Genomic DNA, 22,674 nt, shown 5'->3' with positions numbered 1-22,674 from the left:
ACCTTATTGTGTTTTTCTGTGTGCTGCATTGGATCCAGAGTAGAAATTATTTTGTTCTCCTTACACTTGTGTACTGGACACCATTAACTAATTTTGAAATATTCTCCAAGCTCAGAATTCTCACCAGGATCAGTCAACATTTACTCTTTCATTGAAAGCTATCTTACTCAGCAGATAAAAGCTAAGATGATCTACAGGAAAGTAGATTGGCAACCTAGATCATATAGCATACCATGAAACTTGATACAAAAAAAACACAGCAAAGCTAGTGTTATTAATTCAGCAAAATTAACGTGAAACAGAAAATATAAATCACCTCTCAAGTTATCAGTATTAAGATGGTTCCCTTTAGTCTTTGGCCGATAGCTTAATTCAGTACTTTAATATCAATGGTAAACCTCTCTCTGGCATTCTTCTTGATTTGTTTTGTAGTTATTATGAATACCAACATACCTGCTGTGCCTTTCTGAGGAAGCTGTTGAATGCTTCACTGCTGCCAAGCAGGGAATCCTGGCGTACTAAGACAAGATAAGAATCAGTGAAGATAAAGCACAATAATTGTTCCTACATAAATTTTATGTGTATGTATCTAATCTCAGGTGTGGAAGATTTCAAAGTTTGTTGATAATTTCTCCAACTCAAGGCAAACAAGTTATTTTCATTTACAGAGGATGCCACAAGTGTAAAACTCTTTGACTTCTTCAGGAGAGGATCAGCTTCTTGTCCTCTGCCATAAGATTTCTGAATGGACAATGAACCCATGTACACTACCTCAATATTTAATTTCCTTTTTTTGTTTTTTGCACTATATGTGTGTACAGACACACAAACACATGTACACAGGGTTATACCTGCCATTTTCAAGGACAGGAAAATCCATGCAATCATCTTTTGTTACAACTCATTTGAAAAGTAGAAGCATAGGGGCAGGAGAGGAGCAAATAACTCATTAATGAACACAAAGTCATTATGCAGGCATAGCTTTTGTTTGAAACTTTGTTAAAACATAGGGCAAGTAGTTCCTCTGGCATGTACAAATACTGAATGATCCACAAAATTTGAAATTATATGCATTTTAGATTTCTTCTATTACATGGAAATATGTTTAAAAGATGCTTGTAAACTTAGATGGGCATAGGGGTAGCATATAACTATTATAAATAAAAGGCTATTTAAGAAGGTGCATATAGGTGAGGGCAAGGAGACACCATTGAAGGACTTAGAACATGGAACAGTACAACACAGGAAAAGGCCCTTCAGCCCACATTGTTGTGCCAAGCAATTAAATTAGTAATCAAATGGCTAACTAATCTCTTCAGCCTACACAATGTACATATCCTTCCATTTTCCTCACATTCATGTGCTTATCTAAACATCACTTAAAAGTTCCTAATCGTTCTAGCTCTACCACCACCCTAGACAGGGCATTCCAGGCACCCAACACTCTTAAAACAACCTGTTTTCAGTAAGGAGGTGCAAGGGGCAAGTTCATGCTAAACTAAAATCAGAAAGAATCAAAGGTATTAGATTGTAGTAAGAATTTACATTTTTTTCTGAACAATAGTTTTTAAAAAGCAACTTATTAAATGTAACTATTTTACACATTTTTACATTAACACAGGTGAAAAGGAATACATTCTTACCATTCTGAATATATTTTTCTAATTGCTCTCGACGTTGCTCAACTTCTGCAGTTGTTAGTGTGAATATCTTTTTAGGAGGAAAGTGAGGAAGCACATTGTTCCCATATTCTTTTCTCAGCTGAAAAATATATAGCAACTACTTAGAACTGAAATTTGGAGGTTTTTGCAGATTTCTATTTGAATAGAACATTAAAAAATGTTGGTTCTAACAATGCGAGAAGTATTCTGACAAATCAATATTTTGAAGCTCAGATTTTGTATAAAACAAAAATATTCACGTGTAGCTTTAAATACCATATATAGAAACAGTGCAATCATATATTTTTCTAAATCATTCCTACTGCACAATTATTTCTACTAATTTGTAATGTAAAATCATAACCCTTTTGAAGAATTGAAAAGTAATTGCTCTCAGCTTCAACATCTTTTACAGAACAAAGAATCAGCAGCAGTAAGCCACCAGCCCCTCAAGCCTGTTCTGACATTCAATATGATGATTGATCTAAACACAGATTCTGCAGATGCTGGAAGCCCAGAGTAGCACACAAAATGCTGCAGGAACTCAGGTCAGGCAGCATCCATGGAGAGGATTAGATGCTGCATGACCTGAGATCCCCCAGCATTTTGTATGTGCTACTGCAGTTGATCTATGCTGGCCTCAACTCTTCTGTGATGCTTCCCATATCCACCAATTCCTTAGACATTAAAATATTCTATTTTCACCTTCAAATATATCATATAATCTGGCTTGCATTATCCTCTGGGGCGGAGAATGCCACAGATTCACTATTCTCAGAAGACATTTCCTTGAACCCAAGTTTTAAACACGGGGCTCTTGTTTGTAGCTATTGCTCCTTGTTCCTCATTCCTCCACTAATAAAAAACATCTCAATATCTTCTGTCAAGCCTCCTAGGATTTTATATATTTGAATGGCTCAGCTTGATCAAACAGATTCACCTGTCTTGACAGGACAATCCTTTCATTCCAGGAATTAGCTTGGCGAACTACATGAATAAATGATTTATTTTTTATATACCCTACTGCTAGACAGCAAAGAGGAGTAAATCTGTGCACAGTCTAAGATGTGGATTCAAATGTAACCAAAAACACCCTTTTCTTACACTCCAACCAATTTGCAATATGGACCAAAATGCTACTTGCTCGCCTAACTATCTGTTGGACCTACCTGTTAGTTCAGATTCATAAACAAGAGCAACAGGTTCCCTCAGAATTTCACTCATTTGCAGCCACTCCATTTTCCACAAATGACCACCACTGCCAGTCAAATTTTAAATGGCATCTTCAAGAAATTCCAAATCTTCTGTTAACTGCAAAGTGTTTTGTATGCCTGTATGTATTTATTTAGAGCAGGGGTTCCCAAACTGGGTCCACAGATTCCTTGCTTAATGGTACCGGTCCACTGCATAAAAAGGATGGGAACCCAATTTAGAAATTTATTGTGGAATAGGCACCCAGCAAACCACGACAGACCTGTTTTAACCCTAACATTTCTTTTGTAATGCACAAAATCTAAAACACACCTGCTCATGTAGTCCATAAAGTTGACTGTATCGAACTCGACAATGTAACACACCATTTACATGAATATTGTACGCCTGCAAAGGTAAAATTGGAGATTGTTGAATAGATTTACTCAGACAAATTGAGCATTGTTTTCATATCATGCTGTGAGAGTCATTTACTTACTTCATGCACATTCCACTCTCAACACCCCAAACCCCATAAAAAAGCAAAAATTGGAATACTTGGATATATTATCTTTACTGTGTTGTAGTTACAGGTAACAATTTATTCTGCGAAGAGCCTTTCCTATGCATTCCCTCTTTTCTCATTTTTATAAACTAGCTGTTTTGCCTGTTAGTTTTCTGTTTGTTCAGGGTTGCACATTTTTGGAATTCTCAACCAAGCAGGTTGCAAAGGCCAGCCTTTGAGCATTTTCCTAATCAAGATTGGTAATTTTTTGAATATTATGGTAACCATGGGATGAGGTTACTGCAATGGCAACCTGGTAGTTAGAAATAAGTGAAAAGAGAATAAGAAATGTATGCTGATCTTGAGTCGAAGTAAAATTTATTATCCAAGTACAAATGTTACCATATATTACCTTGAAATTCATTTTCCAGCAGAAAACAAGAAACTAAGAAATACAATAAAATTAACAAAAAAAATTATACATTATCAAAGACTGACAAATAACCAGTGTGTAAAAGACAAATTGTGCAAACAAGTAAACCTATGATACTGAGCAAATAAGGCTGGCGGGTAGCGTAATGGCACCTGCATCGGATTTTGAGGCAAGTAGTCCCGGGTTTGACTCTAGCCGGCTCCTTACATGCTTCCATCCGTCCTGGGTTAAGCATCCAACTAGCAACTTGGTCTCATAAAACACGGACAAGAATGCTAAAGAAATGGCAAGGTTGCTGCCCGATATGTTACAAGGAGCAGTAAAGAACAACACACATGGAGTAAATGAGACCTTAGAGAGACCTCACTACAAGGATAGCAATACTAAATATAATTGCTCCAATTTACAATAGAGTAAACTATGTTCATTTTATCAGGTGATCTTTAATTTTCCTTCAAGTTATCAGTTAAGACTCAACTAATGATATAACAATCAGTGGAAGGGATGGGATGGGCTACACCTAGGGACAGCTTGAAAGACTGACCCAAGACAGAGGACTCTGGCTAAGCTGCTATTGGTAGCTTATGCCCCAGTTGGGGTGATGGGCTTAAGGAGGGGGGAATGGAGAGGGGTCTCCCATTGGCTTTTTAAAAAATTCAGCACATAGGCAAGAGAAAATTAGAAATTTTAAAAGATAGTGGATAGACAGTAGAAATAATTCAAAGCTCTCCCATTGACAAAGATGTAATATGGCACAAGACGGCTTCTGTTCTGCAAAATTATCAAATGGACATAAATAGAGAGAAGTCTAATCATGTACTGTAACATGTGTAACCTATCAGATTTAAATAGTGTTTTAAAGGAAGCAAGGCTCTGAAATGTTACAAGGTTATGACTGCCTAACAGAAGGCTGATCTTTTCTACATCTATACTAGCAGAGGTGTCAAACTCATTTTAGGTGACGGGCCGGATTGAGCAAAATGCAGCTTCATGCGGGCCAGATCAGTCGGACGCGTGCAAACGCAGCTTTCCTTGCCTCCGTTTTTTCAGCCTGCTCTCATGTGTCTCAGTCTCTGCTATAACTACAAAGTGTTTCACTTTACAAATTCCGTTTCTTATGAAGAAGACTGCCGAATAAACACCAAAAACCCTGAAAACCTGGTACCTGAATAAACTCAGCATTAGCCATATCATACGCCATAGGCGCTTCGATTACTGGGGCCAGCTTTAATAGTAATTAGATATTATCTCGCGGGCCAAAGATAATTCCACCGCGGGCCGGATTTGGCCCGCGGGCCTTGAGTTTGACATATATGATCTATAGAGAGCTGCTTTAACAGCTGTCAGCACCTTGGACTTAAAAGGCAAAATTACATTAAGCAGAAATTTTATTTATACTTATTGCTGAGTAACCTGTTACTGGGGAGAATGTGCACAGAGACATAAAATGGAAACAGCTGAAACTTGCAATGTCCTTAAGTCTAATAACTTGAAACATCAAGGCTCACACAATACAGTGGAAATACACAGATAGTTTTCACCCGAAGTCTTACTTGATTTTCTATAGATAGCTTTACGTGTCACATGTACATCAAACCACCAAAAGAAAGTGAAATAGTTCTGCATCAAATCAAAGAGGAATGTGATGAGTGCAGCACAATTTTCCTCAACTAAACACTACAAAAAATATCAGAAAACTGGACAGAACAGAAATCTAGATGACAGTGCAACCAAAACAGGAAGCCCTACCAAAAAAGTCCATAAATTTGCGTGGGAAAATTACTATTAAGCTATTAATAAATTAGCATTCCAGAAGTTAATTATTACATTCACATCTGAAAGGTGTACAAAGTAATTCTTTGTCATGATCCTACATGAATTTGATAGGATCCTTTCGGTAAGTTGATTCATAAGATAATGTTGCATGGGATTCAGGGTGAACTTTAAGTTTGAATTCCGATATATACAGAAAGGGGTCAGAAAAAGGCCAGAAATATCATGAAAGATCCCACTCACCCTGCTCATGGACTGACCGCCTCACTCCCATCAGGGAGTTGCTTAGCATCCACGCCAGGACCACCTAGACTCAAAAACAGTTTCTTTCCCCAAGCAGTAAGGCTGATCAACACTTTTAACCACTAACCCACCCCACCAATACTTTATCATTTTCTGTTAGAGTCACCTTACGTACAGACATTCCTGTGCCTAGCATCACTTTATAGCTATCTTAAGTATTTATATTTATGGCTTTTTAAAAATTGTGTTGTTCTGCTGCATCAGATCCAGAGTAACAATTATTTCATTCCCCTTTATACTTGCATCCTGCAAATGCCATCAAACAATCTTGAGTCTTGGCACTTACTTGCTCACAGAAGAGAATAGGGGTGATGCTGTTATTCTGGCTGGAGGGGTGTGACCAGAGGCATTCTACAAGGATAAGTGCTGACCTTTATTGTTTGTCATTATATATCAATAACTAGGATGAAAATGTAGGTGCGTAGATGATCAAGTTTGTGGATGACACCAAGACTGGTGGAATTGTGGACTGTGTAAAGTGGGATTTCTTTGCCTACGGATGGGCAGAGAAAAGGCAGATGGAGTTAAATCCCAGCAAGTGTGAGGTGTTGCACTTTGGTTAAATGAAAGGAGAGGTACACTCCTTAATAGCATTAAGATACAGAAGGATAATGGGATCCAGATTCTTGCCTCATGCCAATCAGCCAATCTTCTATCCATGGTATTAACTTTCCTGTAATACCATGGGCTCTTATCTTGTTAAGCAGCCTCATAGATGGCACCTTGTCAAAGGCCTTCTGAAAATCCAAATAAACAATACAAACTGACTTTCCTTTGACTATCCTGTTTTATTTCCTCAAAGAATTCCAACAGATTTGTCAGTGAAGATTTCCCCTTTACAAAACAACACTGACTTTGCCCTGCTTTATCAGGTGCCTCCAACTACGCCAAAACCTCATCCTTAATAACAGACTCCAACATCTTTCCAACTACTGAGGTTAGACCTACTGGTCTATCATTTTGTTTCTTCTGCTTCCCGCCCTTCTTAAAATGGGGTGACATTTGCAACTTCCCAGTCCTCAGGACATTCCAGAATCTAGTGATTCTTGAACGATCATTAATTCCTTCATAATCCCTTCAGCTACCTCTTTAAGACCGCTAGGTTGTAGACCATCTGGTCCTGAGGACTTAGCTAACTTCAAACTTTTCAGCTTTCCAAGCACTTTTGCCTTAGTAATATCAACGCATTCATTTCTGCCTCCTGACTCGTGAACTTCTGGTACTGTCCTAGTGTCTTCCACAGTGAAGACTGACACAAAATACTTATGTTCCATCACTTCTTTGTCCCAAATTACTATTTGTCCAGCATCACTCTCCAGTGCTCTGATATCCAATCTTGTCTCTCATTTGCTGTTTATATATGAGAAAAATCTTTTTGTATCCTCTTATGTTATTGGTTAGCATATCTGCATATTTCATCTTTTCCCTCTTCATGGCTTTTTTAATTGCCTTCTGTAGGCTCTTTTAAAATCTCACACTGTGTCAGCAAAGAATAACCTCTCACGCTGATTGCAGACAGCTGAAAATTGATAGTAGCATAGAGTACGAGTGAGGACGAAAATTAGCAGCAGCGTAGAGTACGAGTGAGGATGAAAATTTGCAACAGCGTAGAGTACAAGTGAGGATGAAAATTGGCAAACAGAATCTTTACCCCAGAACTGAAATGTCAAACTCTAGAGAATATGCTTTTAAAGTTAAAGTTGTCACACTGAAAGGGTTAGGTACTTGGAATAGGTTAGCAGTGAAGCTAGCAGCTTGTTAGAGTTTAAGAGACTTTAAGATGGAACATGACCATCAAGGCAGTGGTGACACACAGGATTTAGTATAAACTGGCATCAAAATTGGCACACATTGTGGGTCGAATGGTTTATCCAGTGCCATACTGTTCTATATTATAAAAGCACAAATATTTAACAGGTGAAATAGAAACGAAATGAATTTCAATCTATAATAGAAATCCACAAAATATTTTGGCAAGTTTAACTGCAAGCTATTGACTAATTCACAAATGTTATCTGTAAACTCAAAAAAAAAGACATCGAGAAGATTGGGCAACATTTATGCAAAAAGTCAGTTGACATTTCAGGAATTACTGTTTTAGGATTCTTTTTCCATCTCTCTTCCTTCCCTAATTGATAAACATGAATGAATCACCAAGGGAAAATTAAAGGTTATTCAGAATCAATTAAGAAATGCAAATCAGCACTATGCCCAATTACTACAATGGGAGTTAATTACCAATTAATATATTAAGTTTAAAAGATTCGACCATTTAGCTTCTTGAAGCTCTGTCATTCAACTGGAATACGGTAGACTGATTTCACATGAGGGGTCAGGATGACGAAGAACTATCTGATCAAAACCTGCTTCAATGTCAGGGTAGCAGTCCATCACCTGAAGCGTTTTATTTCGTTTTTAAAAATATCCCTGTTCACATTGAAACAGAAATTTCAGCGAATCTCCTTCTACTGCGCATGCGCAGGACACATCTACCGAAAACAAGTGACATGTTTGGTGTCGAATCTCGCCGTGAAAGTGTGCGTTTGTGTAGTTACAGACTAGAAAAACTTAAAACGACGGACAGCTGTTGGCTCTTGCGCAGGAGAACTTAAAAGTAAAAAAAAACACAAATACTGGAGCGTACGGAGGCAACCGACAGGGAGTTCACAGACAGATCGACCTGGCTGACGATGAACATCGAAAAACTGACCAACTCTGTTGCATCAATAAAGCACCTTGCATCAGTGTTATCTTGTATTTCCATACAATGTTACATTAGGCTGTTACACATCTACTGTCAGAGAATTACTTGCATAAATAGGTAAACCACCTTCATACGAGCAAGGACAGTAAACAGGGCAAAATGAGTATACTTATTTATTCAATAAGTTATGGGTCAAAGTATTTGGTGAGTACATTTCTAACTCTTCTGGCGTCAGTCTCGTTGCTGTCTGTTCTGAAATTGTTAGGTTGCATTCAAGAAAACAATGAAATAATGCGCTGCCGTCGGACAGTGTTTTCAGATTTCTCCGGTTATCCTGTCCACACTGCTCTGGTGTTTTCAAAATTACACACTTTGGAGAGCGTTTCTGAAAAGCTCTGGTTTTGGGGGACGAAAACGCCATTTTAGTGTGGACGGAGGGTAAAAACGAAGAGAAAAGACTTCAGTTACAGAACTATCCGGTGTAGTGTGGATGTAGCCTAAGGCTAGTAAGGGATGGCTGGCTGGCTAGCTATGTAAAGCGCTACAGCCTCAAGAACTTAAAGATCACGGAAGAATCGGCATTGTCTGATGCCGAGACAACATCGGCGTTCCCAGAAGAGCTACAATGGTTGCGTCTGTACTAAACATATACAGACTTATTTTTTCTTGTCATTATTCCCTAAACAATATAACAACTATTTACATAGCATTTACATTGTATTAGGTATTATAAGTAATCTAGAGATGATTTAAAGTATATGGGAGGATGTGCGTGGGTTATATGCAAATACTACACCATTTTGTACACGGGACTTGAACATCCGCGGGGGGGGGGTCCCGTAACCAAATCCCCGTGGATATGGAGGGCTGACTGTATATTTTCCACCAATGTGAGTTCATGATGGCTAAAAAGACAAATTATGCAACAATACTTTTAGTAATACTGTTGCTTCCCAATCATTTAACTGGATTACATGTTCACAAAAATCCATTACGTTTCAGAAGACCAACATTTGATCTGCATCAAAGTAGTCAAGATGTCAGAAAATGGGGAAATATCAACCACTTAAACTTAGCCTCTACTTCATCAGGAGAATTAAGAAACTTGGCATGCCTGTTAACTCTTACCAATTTTTAATTGATGGAACATCAAAAACATTCTGTCTGGATGCGTAACAGCTTGGTATGGAAACTGGTCTGCATGTGACAAGAAATTGCAGGGTTATGGACACAGCTCAGCATAGCACATGATCCAGTCTCCCCTCCATGAACTGTCTATACTTCCCACTGCCTCAGTAAAGCAGCCAGCATAATCTACCATGGACATTTTCTCTTCTCCACCCTCCCATCAGGTAGAAGATACAAAAATCTGAAAGCACGTATCACCAGGATCAAGGACAGCTTCTATCTTACTGTTATCACTCTTGAACAGACCTCATTATCATCTTGCATTTTATCATTTACATTAACTACACTTTTTTTGGAAGCTTTTACACTTCATTCTACATTGTTATTTTTTTTACCTTATTCTAGACCAATACACTGTTATGATTTGATCTGTAATAATCATAATAAAAAAGACCTTTATTGATCCTGAGTGGGAAATTATTTGTACAAATAACACACAAGTCAAGCTTTTCACCATCATGAAACCAATACAGATAATGATTTTTTTTGAAGGTGCATCAGAGAACTATTTCTAAATTTAATTACAACATACAATCTGAAAAGCCGGTATGAGAGGAAAAACTTTCACTACACCACTATTGAAGATGAAATATTTTCCATTCAAGGAAGGAGAAAGTTGGAGAGAGCTTTCTAAAAACCTTTTCCATTCACCCTGTGTTCCGAGCTGCTTTTGAGGAAGTGCGTCTGTCCTAGGCTGGATGATTAGCACAAATGAAGAACTGTGTGGTACACCCAGTCTGAACCAGTCTTGTTATGATATGGCTTGGGGAAGAAGGTAGAATAATGGGAAACCCCAAATTTCCCGGAATGCCTGAAGCTGAGGCCCTCTTGGTGGATACTCAGGAAGACCATGAAGAGGAGTCACGCTTAGCTGCTGGGGTACTGGTGAGGCTGAACTGCAGAAGTCATCGGTTGTACAAGTAAACCGGATGACAGTGATTGTCAGGAACACCTCAGAGAGGGCAGTCACTCTCAAGCAAGGAAAACCAATGGCACACTTTTTTCTGGTGACAGTAATGTCTAGTTTTCTGGTGAGAGGAGGAGTGAAACCATCTCCTGGAAAGGGAAAGTTGACAGCCAAGTCATTCAACTTTAGCGACTCCTGCTACCTGGAGGTTGGAAGAGGAGATTGACAGAGAAGATGAAGTCTGAAAGTGTGTTTTCCACTGGTAAATTTGATGTGGGCTGTTTCAAGATTACTCGCCACACCATCCGAGTGACAGAGGACACCTCTTTCTGAGAAAGGTCTCTGTGATTGGCATCCGCAGAGGTGGAAGAGTTCGGCAGCATCTGCTGAAGCTGAAGGAAGCTGGGTTTATCACTGGGACCAGGAGTCCATATGTCCCCCATAGTGGTGGTGAGGAAGGAGACTGGGAAGGTACGAGGTGTGTTGACTATCGGATGCTGAACCGGCACACAGTCCCGACCAGTATACTGTTCTGAGGATCGAGGATGCACTGGCCTGCCTGAGTGGAGTGAAGTGGTTCAGTGTACTGGACCTAAGGAGTGGTATCGGATACAAATGAGTGAGGCTGACAAAGAGAAGCTGGCATTCATATGTCCACTTGGATTCTTTCAGTTTGAAAGAATGATCCAGGGCATATCTGGAGCTCCAGCTACTTTCCAGTGTGTCATGGAGAAAACTGTTGGGGATATGAACCTGCCTGAGGTGCTGGTGTACCTGGATGATCCCAGAGTTCGGGTCCACCCTGGTACAGCACGAGGCGAGGCTACTGAAGGTGTTAGGCTGTCTGAAAGCTAAAGGGTTAAAACTGTCACTGGATAAGTACCAGTTCTACAAGACGTCTGTCAACTATGTTGGGCACCTAATCTCACAGGATGGAGCAGATATGGATCCGTCAAAGACAGTGGTGGAGACCAAGGCCCAAGACTGTGAATGCCCTTCACTCATTCCTTGGATTCTGTGGGTATTATCGGAGGTTTGTGAAGGATTACTCTAAAGTGAGTCACCCTTTGAATCAGCTTCTGTGTGGTTACCCTCCCTTGGGGAAGAACAGGAGGACGACGAAAGGAGAAGATGGTAAAGATTATCTTAGCCCTTCGGATCCTTTTGGAGCAAGATAGGATGCAAAATGAGTAAAGGCCTTTCAGTTGCTGAAGGAGCTGCTGACAAAAGTGCCTGTGTTGGCTTTTGCAAACACCCAATTGACATATATATTGTATAGATGCCAGCCAAGATTCTATATCAGGATCAGGCTACAGGGTTGATGCCTGTCACTTTCAATAGCCGGAGCCTGTCACTCCGGGTGAAACTACCCCATGCACAGATTGGAATTTCTGGCATTGAAATGGGCTGTAGTGGATAACTTAAGTAATATGGTGCCAAGTTTGCGGTGAAGACAGACAACAATCCATGGACTTGTATCCTGACCTTGGCGAGACTGGATGCCACAGGCCATCATTGGTTGGCAGCGCTATCTGCCTGTGATTTCAGCCTGAAACTCTGACTGGGGAGCTGGAACATTGACGCGGGTGCATTGTCCTGATAGATGAATGAAGGGTTGGAAATGGACAGAGAGTGGGAAAGCACTCCTGCCCGTGGAGTTAAAGCAATGTGCTAGTTTTCCCTCACAGGGAAGTCAGAGGCAGGGCGAGGGCAGGATTGAGCGGTGGATGATTTGCGAGCTTCTGGTTGTGCCATCCCATAAGCTTACTGCAACCTGATGACTCCGAATGCAAAGCAGTTGCCTGAGTTGAGCCTAGGGGAAGTGGCTGCCGCTCAGCAAGATGACCCTTGTATAGGTACTGTTTGGTCAGCTGTTGCAGAGGGGGATATTACCTAAGCTGAAACGATGAAACACCCTGCCGTATCTCTACTGCTGAGAGAATGGAACAAACTTGAGTTGATGAAACAGGTTCTATACTGGGTCATATCTCCTCCAGACAGGCCTCTGCGGTTCCGCCTGAGAAGTATCAGAGGATTGTGTTGAAGTCACTACATGATGATTCAGGTCATTTGGGGTTTGACAAGACCTATGGATTGGTCAGAGATCGGTTCTACCGGCCCTGAATGAAGTCTGAGGTCAAAGAGTACTATAAGTCGTGCATTTGATGTATTCGGAGGAAGATGCTCCCCACGAGGGCCGCTCCTTTATCCCATTTACTGAGTGTGGGGCCACTTGATCTGGTATGTATGGATTTTGTCTCCACAGAGTCTGATTCCAGCAACTCGGCAAATGTCTTGGTTATTACTGATCACTACACCAGATCTGCTCAAGCCTTCCCCACCAAGGATCAGAGGGTGGCCACTGTGGCCAAAATATTATGGGATAAGTGTTTTGTTCATTATGACCTTCACAAGCAGATACATAGCGATCAGGGAAGGGATTTTGAGAGTAGACTCATACATGAGTTACTGCACATGCTTGAAGTTGAGGACTATGCCTTATCATCCTCAGGATGATCCCCAGCCTTTGATGTTCAACTGGGCATTTCCAGACATGCTCAGAACCCTGGAGAACAGCAAGCAGAACAAATAGAGTCAGCATATTGGGCATCTGGTCCACTGCTACAACCGTACATAGAATGAAGCTACCAGATATTTGCCATATTATTCAAAGTTTGGGCGCGAAACAAGGTTGCCTGTTGACCTTTGTATTGGGACTAGTGGGCAAGAATTGCCAAAGACCTATCTGAATTTTGCATCTGACACAAGGAGGGAATTGCAAAGGGGTTATGAACTAGCAGAGTTTTCTGCTACCAAGCAGGATCAAGGAAATAAGAGGAGATATGATCAAAAGATTAGGTTCTCCCAACTGATGCCTGGAGATGGACCTCTCAAACAATTTGGGCCTACCAGGGAAGCACAGGCTGGCTGACCGCTGGGTGGCTACAGTAGCAGAGTAGTGTAGAGTCAGATGCTAAACCTACCAGTTTTACTGGTGAAACCAAAGGATGGTAATATACAGTGGCATGCAAAAGTTTGGGCACTCCCAGTCAAAATTTCTGTTACTGTGAATAGTTAAGTGAGTAGAAGATGAAATGATCTCCAAAAGTCATAAAGTTAGAGATGAAACATTCTTTTCAACATTTTAAGCAAGATTAATGTATTATTTTTGTGTTGTACAATTTCAGAATGAAAAAAAGGAAAGGAGCACCATGCAAAAGTTTGGGAACCCCCAAGTGATTTGAGCTCTCAGATTACTTCTACCAAGGTCTCAGACCTTAACTAGCTTGTTAGGGCTATGGCTTGTTCACAATCATCGTTAGGAAAGGCCAGGTGATGCAAATTTCAAAACTTTATAAATACCCTGACTCCTCAAACCTTGTCCCAGAATTTCATGAAATCAACACCGCTCCAACTGTTAAGCACGGGGGTGGATCGATCATGCTTTGGGCTTGTTTTGCAGCCAGTGGCATGGGGAACATTTCACTGGTAAAGGGAAGAATGAATTCAATTAAATACCAGCAAATTCTGGAAGCAAGCATCACATGGTCTGTAAAAAAGCTGAAGATGAAAAGAGGATGGCTTCTATAACAGGATAATGATCCCAGAAACACCTCAAAATTCACAATGGACTATCTTAAGCTGAAGGTTTTGCCATGGCCCTCACAGTCCCCCGACCTAAACATCATCGAAAATCTGTGGATTGACCGCAAAAGAGCAGTGCATGCAAGATGGCCCAAGAATCTCACAGAACTAGAAGTCTTTTGCAAGGAAGAATGGGTGAAAATCCCCCAAACAAGAATTGAAAGACTCTTAGCTGGCTATAGAAAGCGTTTACAAGCTGTTATACTTGCCAAAGGAGGTGTTACTAAGTACTGACCATGCAGGGTGCCCAAACTTTTGCTTCAGGCCCTTTTCCTTTTTTGTTATTTTGAAACTGTAAAAGATGGAAATAAAAAAGTAATCTTGAAATATTGACCGGGGTGCCCAAACTTTTGCATGCCACTGTACCTGTCAAGATTCTCCATCGGAACCACCTTCTACCCCTGGGACAAGCTGTAAGTGTTGACTCAGAACCTAACGTGGACCTTACACCTAGTAAGAGGGCTCTGTGGCAATGTGGGAGAACAGAAGGACAAGCAGTAGAATGGCCTGGAAGGGACTTGACCACTGAATATGGTACGGACTTAGAGGATGAGGAAATAGGAGTATGTTATATGTTAGCCCTTTGCAAACTCTCCAATAATTGATGGACATTCCCAAACCTCCACACTCTAATGCAAAAAAAATGGAGGGGACTAGCACTGGACTGACAGGCCTGCGGCTGGACAACGAAGGGAGACTGGGCTCTAAAGTAACTGGGAATGAAGCTGAGCTCAGCCAAGTGACAAGGGGATACAAGTTGCCAGAAGGCACAAGGAATGGACAGGGACAAGCTTCTCCATGTAGACAGGAAAAATCCCAGAGAGTGTCCAAAACAGAAGTAGATGATGGGATAAGGTCGTCTCAAAGAGTCAGGAAACTCCCATATAGCCTCGCCTACGTCAACTGGGGGAACAGAGTGCTAGGCCTTTTCCACTTGAGGTATGTCACTACCATTTACAAATGGATCAGAGGTCCTGACATCACAAAATTCCTCTGAAAACTTATTAATGAAGGGATGATGAACATTTTGAGTCATGAGGACATGACTATTTTTGTAGGGTCAAGTGTGTTTAAAAGGTTTAAAGGTTTTACTGTTGAAGACTATTTCTGTAGAAGCAGTTTGGGCTACTGTTGGAGATGAGGGATGCTTAGGAATGTGGGCCATCCGATCAGGAGAGAAGGCCGAGGGAGCGATTTTGTAACTGGCAACGGTAGTGGGTCCTTGTCTTCTTTCAGTGGGAGATAAAGAGAGATGTTGGGAGAGAACCGGTCGTGGGATTTGTTCTGGCGGGGAAATGCAACTCGATGGAGTCCGGGAGCAGAGGCCTGCTGAGGATCAGTGAACATGGCTTTTGGAAGATTTGAGCTCCGAGCCATGCACATTTGACTGTATTACTATAATGGGCCCTTTTGTTTTTTTTCCCTCCTTTCTTTTCTTTACTAACTCTTTGGTTAAGTTGACGTTCACAAATATACTTTATAATTGTATGTAGTGTGCGATCTGTTATTTCATGCTGACTGGCTACTGCAGGCAGTAAATCATACAGCAGTCTCACAAACCATTGTCTTTGAGTGGGAGAGACATCCCAACCCACGGACTTGGCAGGACCAAAGTCATATACTCCCAAGATGAATGAAGCCAGAGAAAGGTGGGTCCTCGCCGTGGAATCCAATGGCTGCTAGCAAGGGGCTAATGAGCCACGTTTCCAGAGACAACCAGTAAAAGGGAGTTTCAAACAGAACTCTTGTACAATAGCATCAGTATCCAGGTTGATTATCACTGTCTTATAATGACATGAAATTTTGTTGTTTTGCAGCTGTAGTCCAGTGCAAAGATATAAAAATATTATAAATTACAAAATAAATAGTATGAAGATAGGAAGTGTTCACGGACCATTCAGAAATCTGATGTTAGATGGGAAGAAGGTGCTTCTGAATTGTTTAGTGTGATCAAAAAAGATGAACTCTTGATCTCCGATCAATCTTGTCATAACTCTTGTGAATTATGTTCATCTGTAATGCACTTTTTGTAACTCTAACACTGTTCTGCATTGTTGATTTTTCCTTTTTGTACTATCACAATAGACTTATTCAATCTGTCTGGATTGCATGCAAACAAAAGCTTTTCACTATCTCAGTGCATGTGGAAATAATAAAACAATTACCAATTAGTCCCACATCCCTCTACACATGGCTCATTCAAATGCCTCAAAATGTGGTTATAGTTTCCACCTCATCTGACAGCTTATTCCACATACTAACGACTGAGTTTTGGAGCGCAAGGAAGATTAGTGGTAGCACAACCAGTTTATGAGGCCAACAATCACCAGTCGGGGTTCAATTCTTGTTACTGCCTGTAAGAAATCTATACGTTCTTCTTGTGATCGTGTGGGTTTCCTCGAGGTGCTCCTATTTCTTCCCGCAGTCCAAAGACGCATGGGTTAGTGAGTTGCGAGTATGCTGTGTTGGGACCAGAAGGGTGGCAATACTTGTGAGCTATACCCAGCACATCCCCCGATCGCATTGATCATTGGTGTAAATGATGCATTTCACTGCGTTTTGATGTGATGAAGCTAATCTTTAATCTCTACTGCACGAGAAACATCTTTAAATCTCCTCCCTCTCACTTTTCATCTAGTTTTAGATACCACTACCATGGAAAATAGACTCTAGTCATCTACCCTACACCCTTGAATTTTATAAACCTCTCTTAAATTTCAGCCTCCTCTGCTTTAGGGAAAGCAGACCTAGCCTCTCCTTACAACTCAAGCCTTCCAATCTAGGTTACATCCTTCTGAATCCTTTCCACACCCTCACTAGCTTAATTACAGCAGTCAAAACTGCACACTACAAGTGTGGCCTTAAACATTTCGCACAATAGTAAGATGGAATTCCAACTGCTGTATTCACATTGTCTCACTGAAGAACAGCATGCTATGTATGCCTTATTAATCACTCTATCTACCTCTATGCCACTTTCAGGGAGTTATGTATTTGCATGTAAGGATCTCCCCGTTCAAAATGCTGCCCAGTGCACCATCATTCACTGTATACGCATCCTGCTGCTGAACGCAAGACTGAACGATGGAGATGAACAAAACAGTGAAAGAACTTGAGCAAAGGCGAGTAACCACCAAGAACTCAAGAAATGCAGCTACAATCTAGACAGCAAAACGACAATACAGGGACAAGATTCAGACACAACCCTCAACCAACACACGCAGTTTATGGCAAGGTCTGCACACCATCGCAGACTTCAAAGCTAAACACAGTAGCGCTGCCAGCATCGTTGCCTCTCTCCCAGACGAACTAAATCTTTTTTTACGCTCGGTTCGATGTCACCACCACTGAGCCCCCCAAGGAGAGCCACCGATGTGACCTGCGCCTTAGTCATCTCTGAGGCTTAAGTACGCAGGTGTTTCCAACGAGTGGACAGCCGCAAAGCTGCAGGACTGGACGGCATCTCAGGCCGGGTACTCAGTGTGCGTGGCACAACTGGCTGGTGTGTTTAGACATTTTTCATCTCTCCCTCTCCCAGTGTAGCGTGTCCTCCTGCTTCAAAACACCCACCATCATCCCTGTACCTAAAAAGATCAAGGTAACAACTGGCAACCTGTCGTACTCACCTCAATAATAAGCAAATGCTTTGAGTCCTGACGAAGGGTCTCGGGCCGAAACGTCGGCTGTACTTCTTCCTATAGATGCTGCCTGGCCTGCTGCGTTCCACCAGCATTTTGTGTGTGTTGCTCAAATGCTCTGAGAGGCTAGTCAAGGACTACATCTGCAGCATGCTACCACCCACAATGGACCCTCTACAATTTGCTTACCGACACAACTGATTGACAGATGGCGCAATAGCCACAGCTCTACACACTAGGTATGTCCACAAAAGCACAAATGATAGCATCCTGACCGCATCACTGCCTGGTATGGGAACTGCATTTCCCTCAATCGCAAGACTCTGCAGAGAGTGGTACAGACAGCCCAGCACACCTGTAGATGTGAACTTCCCACTATTTAGGACATTTACAGCGACAGGTGTGTAAAAAGGACCCGAAGGATCATTAGGGACCTGAGTCACCCTAACCATAAACTGTTCCAGCTGCTACCATCTGGGAAACAGCACCGCAGCATTAAAACCACAACCAACAGCCTCCAGGACAGCTTCTTCCACCAGTCCATCAGCCTGATTAATTCATGCTGACAATTGTATTTCTAAGCTATATTTTTAGGAAATTTTAGAGAGTATTAGGGAATTTTTAGGAGTGGTAATAGATAGTAAATTAAGCTGGAAACCACAAATAAATTATGTCAAAGCAAAAATGTCAAAATCTATTGCAATACTGTACAAAGCGCAAGATTTCTTAAATCAGGAATCTTTGTATACATTAGACTGTTCACTTATAGTCCCATACATGATTTACTGTGTAGAGGTATGGGGAAATACATACAAAACAAATACAAACTCAATTTTTCTACCCCAAAAGAAAGTTATACAAACTGTAAATAAGACAAGTTATGAGCCAACCAATCCACTATTTATTGAACTAAATACTTTAAAATTCAGAGATTTTGTAGATTTTAAAATAATACAAATTATGTATAAAGTAAAAAATGGAGTTACCACAAAGTATCCAAAGGTTGTTTAAAATGAGAGCAAGTCAACATGATTTGAGAGGAACATGTATATTTCAGAAACAAAGGACAAGAACAAATGTAAAAAATCATTGTATTTCAGTCAGAGGGATGAACCTATGGAACAGTTGTAGTAAGAATCTAAAAACATGCACTACACTTAAGTATAAAAAATTATTTAATGAACAAATGTAATGTACATGATTTAAAATGAATGGGAGTAATGTAAATAAATGATATTTGGAATTGGATTTTGTGTTAAAAGATTATGAAATTTTTTGTTTTTGATGTGATGATTGATGCCAAATATGTTGTTGTATAAGAGGGGTAGGCGTAATAAGCTGTAGCTTCAGCTTACACCCTTTCAGTCTGTTTTAAAGAATATCTATGTTGTATGTTGAAATTTTGTCCTATGAAATCATCGTTGTAAATGATGCTTTTCGTTATGTTTGTATTGACCGAAATAAATTAATTTCATTCATATTGACTAATCTGATGTATATGTCATTGTACATATTATTTATTTAAAACTACCATTATTTGCACATTGCACATGCAGAGGGAGACATAACATAAAGATTTTTACTCATGTATGTGAAGGATGTAAGAAATAAAATCAATTCATTAATTAAGTGAATGGAGAACAGAAGAATGTCAATTCCAAAGATCAGTGTCTGGAATGAACCAATTGAAATCATTAAGATGTGACATAGGGTCCGACAGTGTAGAATCATCGTGGATAGAGCAAGGGAACTGCAAGGGGAAAAAGATCCTGAGGGGAGTTATACAGACCACCAAATAGTAAGGATGTGGTCTAGAAATTACAATGGGAGATAGAAACTGCAGGCCAAAAGGGCAATTTTACAAGTGATAAGGGATTTCAATATGCAGGTAGATTGTGAAAATCAAATTGATACCGGATTGATGTGGAGTTTAGGAGGGTTAATGGCGCCAAATGGCAACACCTTTGCTTGCATCTTCAGACACAGCTCTATTTCCACCGTTAATATATTTATTTTTCCCTTTCAGGGTTCTTTTGAAGACCCTGACCTGGAGTTACATGCAGGCTTCGGTTCTTTGTGAGAATGGGACCCGTTCTTGGGGTTCCATGACTGGTCGTTATTCGCCGTGCCAAGGGTTTGGTCTGAGAGTCTCGCTCATGTTTGAAAGCCTAAGATCTCAGGGCGCTGGAAACAGGCAGATCAAGGAGACGGTGTCACGGCAGGAGACTCCTGTGTCGTCAGGGAGGCTGGAAAATCTTTCGCTGTGGGCCTGAAAACCAGATGTCTTTGTGATCTTTGGACACAGAGCTTGAAAAAAAGTGACGAAACGGACTTTTAACATCGTAAACCAGTGGGTTGTTGTTATGTCTCCTGCTTGTTGAGAAAATGGGCAGACACCTCCCTCTCCCTTATTAGGGGGAGAGAGAACCTGTGGTTTGTTGAACGTCGGATGAAATGCGAAGCCTTTGGGGTAACTTTGGTCTGTGTCTTTGCTATCGCTTAGCACACGCTTGGGTTCGGTGACGTTACCGATGCGCCTTTTTTTGCCGGTGGGGGGAGGAGGGATTGTTGCTTGCTGCTGCTTACGTGCAGGGAGGGACCTCTGGGTTCTCACGTTTAACTGTCTTTCATTCTTTAGGGCACTTCTCTGTTTTCATGGATGTTTGCGAAGAAAAAGCATTTCAGGATGTATACTGCATACATTTCTCTGACATTGGACCTTTGAACCTTTGATTCGGGGGGGGGGGGGTGATTTCTAGAATGCCTACAATGGCTTTTTAGAGCAGCTTGTGATTGAGCTCATTAGGGGGTCAGCTATTCTGGACTGGGTGTTGTGCAATGAACTGGAATTGATTCAAGAGCTTAAGGTGAAAGAACCCTTAGGGGTAAAAGATCATAATATGATCAAATTCACCCTGAATTTTGAGAAGCAGTTAAAAATCAGATGTATCAGTATTATTATGGAGTAAAGGGAATTAGAGGCATGAGAGAGGAGTTGGCCAGAATTGACTGGAAAAGAAAACTGGCAGGGATGATGGCACAGCAGCAATGGCTGGGATTTCTGGAAGCAATTCCAAAGATATATACATCCCAAGGAGGAAGAAGTATTCTGAAGGCTAGATGACACAATGGTGGCTAACAAGAGATGTCAAAGCCAACATAAAAGCCAAAGAGAGGGCATATAATAGAACAAAAATTACTGGGAAGTTGAAGGATTGGGAAGCTTTCAAATACCAACAAAAGGCAACTAAAAAAGACTGGAAAATTGCAAATGTCACTCTAAGAAGGGAGAGGGGCAGAAGAAAGGAAAGAATAGGGCAGTTACTCTGACCTCAGTGGCTGGGAAAATGTTGGGAGTCGATTGTTAAGGATGTGGTTTCAGAGTACTTAGAAGCACATGTTAAAAAGTCCTTCATCAGCACGGTTACCTCAGGGGAAAATCTTGCCTGACAAATCTGTTGGAATTCTTTGATGAAATAACAAGCCGGATAAACAAAGGAGAATTGGTGGATTTTGTGTACTTGGATTTTCAGAAGCTCTTTGACAAGACGCCACAAATGAGACTGCCTAACAAGCTACAAGTCCATGGTATTACAGGGAAGATTCTAGCATGGATAAAGCAGCGGCTGATTGGTAGGAAGCAAAGAGTGGGAATAAAGGAAGACTTTTCTGGTTGGCTACCAGTGACTAGTGGTGTTCTACAGGAGTCTGCATCGGGATTGATTCTTTCTACATTATATATTGATGTGTTGGATGATGGAATTGATAGATTTGTTGTCAAGCTTGCAGACGATACACAGATAGGTGGAGGGGCAGGTAATTTTGAGGAAGTGGAGAAGCTACAGAAGGACTGAGACAGATTAGGAGAATGGAATACAGTGCTAAGAAGTGCACAGTCTTGCACTTTGGTAGAACAAATGAAAGGGGTGACTATTTTCTAAATGGAGAAAAAGTATTAAAAAACTGAGGACTTGGGAGTGCTTGTGCAGGGTTCCCTAAAAGTTAATTTGCAGATTGAGTCTGTGGTGAGGAAGGCAAATGCGATATTAGCATTCATTTCAAGAGGACTAGAGTATAAAAACAAGGATGTAATAATGTTGAGACTTTATAAACAATGCTGAAGCCTGTTCTTGAAAGGACGTTCATGAAATTGATTCCAGAATTGAGTGGCTTGTTACATGAAGAGTGTTTGGTGGCTCTGAGCCTGTATTCACTGGAATTCAGAAGAATGACAGGTGACCTCATTGAAACCTATCAAATTGTGAAAGGCCTTGATGGAGTGGATGTGGAGTGGATGTTTCCTGTGGTAGGGGAGTCTAAGACCAGAGGACAAGCCTCAGAATAAAGGGGCGTCCTTTTAGAACAGAGAAGTGGAGGGATTTCTTTAGCCAGAGATTGGTGAATTTGGAATTTGTTGCCATAGGCAGCTGTGGAGGCCAAGTCCTTATGTATACTTAAGGCAGAAGTTGATAGATTCTTGATTGGTCAGGGCATGAAGGGATACGGGGAGAAGACAGGGGATTGGGGCTGAGGGGAAAATTGGATCAGCCATGATGAAATTGTGGAGCGGATATGATGGGCCAAATGGCCTAATTCTTCTCCCGTGTCTAATGGTCTAAGAATGGAGTGGGGCAATTTTGGACCAGTGAGGTCAGGACATCCCAGGGATGACAAGGATACACGGTTCAAACCTCATCACCAAAGCCAAATTGTGCTGAACAGTATG

General features: G+C 41.0%; 1 protein-coding gene across 2 annotated transcripts in view; it reads right to left on the bottom strand.

The window, feature by feature from the left end:
* Positions 1-22,674, bottom strand: part of snx17 (sorting nexin 17) — a 67,488-nt gene that overhangs the window by 39,878 nt on the left and 4,936 nt on the right. For both annotated transcript variants that reach the window (XM_073055779.1, XM_073055780.1), the window contains exons 2-4: positions 3,186-3,260; positions 1,644-1,761; positions 454-518 (exon numbers count right to left, since the gene is read on the bottom strand). In XM_073055779.1, the coding sequence (XP_072911880.1) occupies positions 454-518; positions 1,644-1,761; positions 3,186-3,260 (258 nt within the window). The remainder of the gene's footprint in view (positions 1-453; positions 519-1,643; positions 1,762-3,185; positions 3,261-22,674) is intronic.

Source organism: Hemitrygon akajei, chromosome 9 (assembly GCF_048418815.1).
Source record: "Hemitrygon akajei chromosome 9, sHemAka1.3, whole genome shotgun sequence".
NCBI classification, from domain to species: Eukaryota; Metazoa; Chordata; class Chondrichthyes; order Myliobatiformes; family Dasyatidae; genus Hemitrygon; species Hemitrygon akajei.
This window is presented reverse-complemented; position numbering and strand designations above follow the sequence as displayed.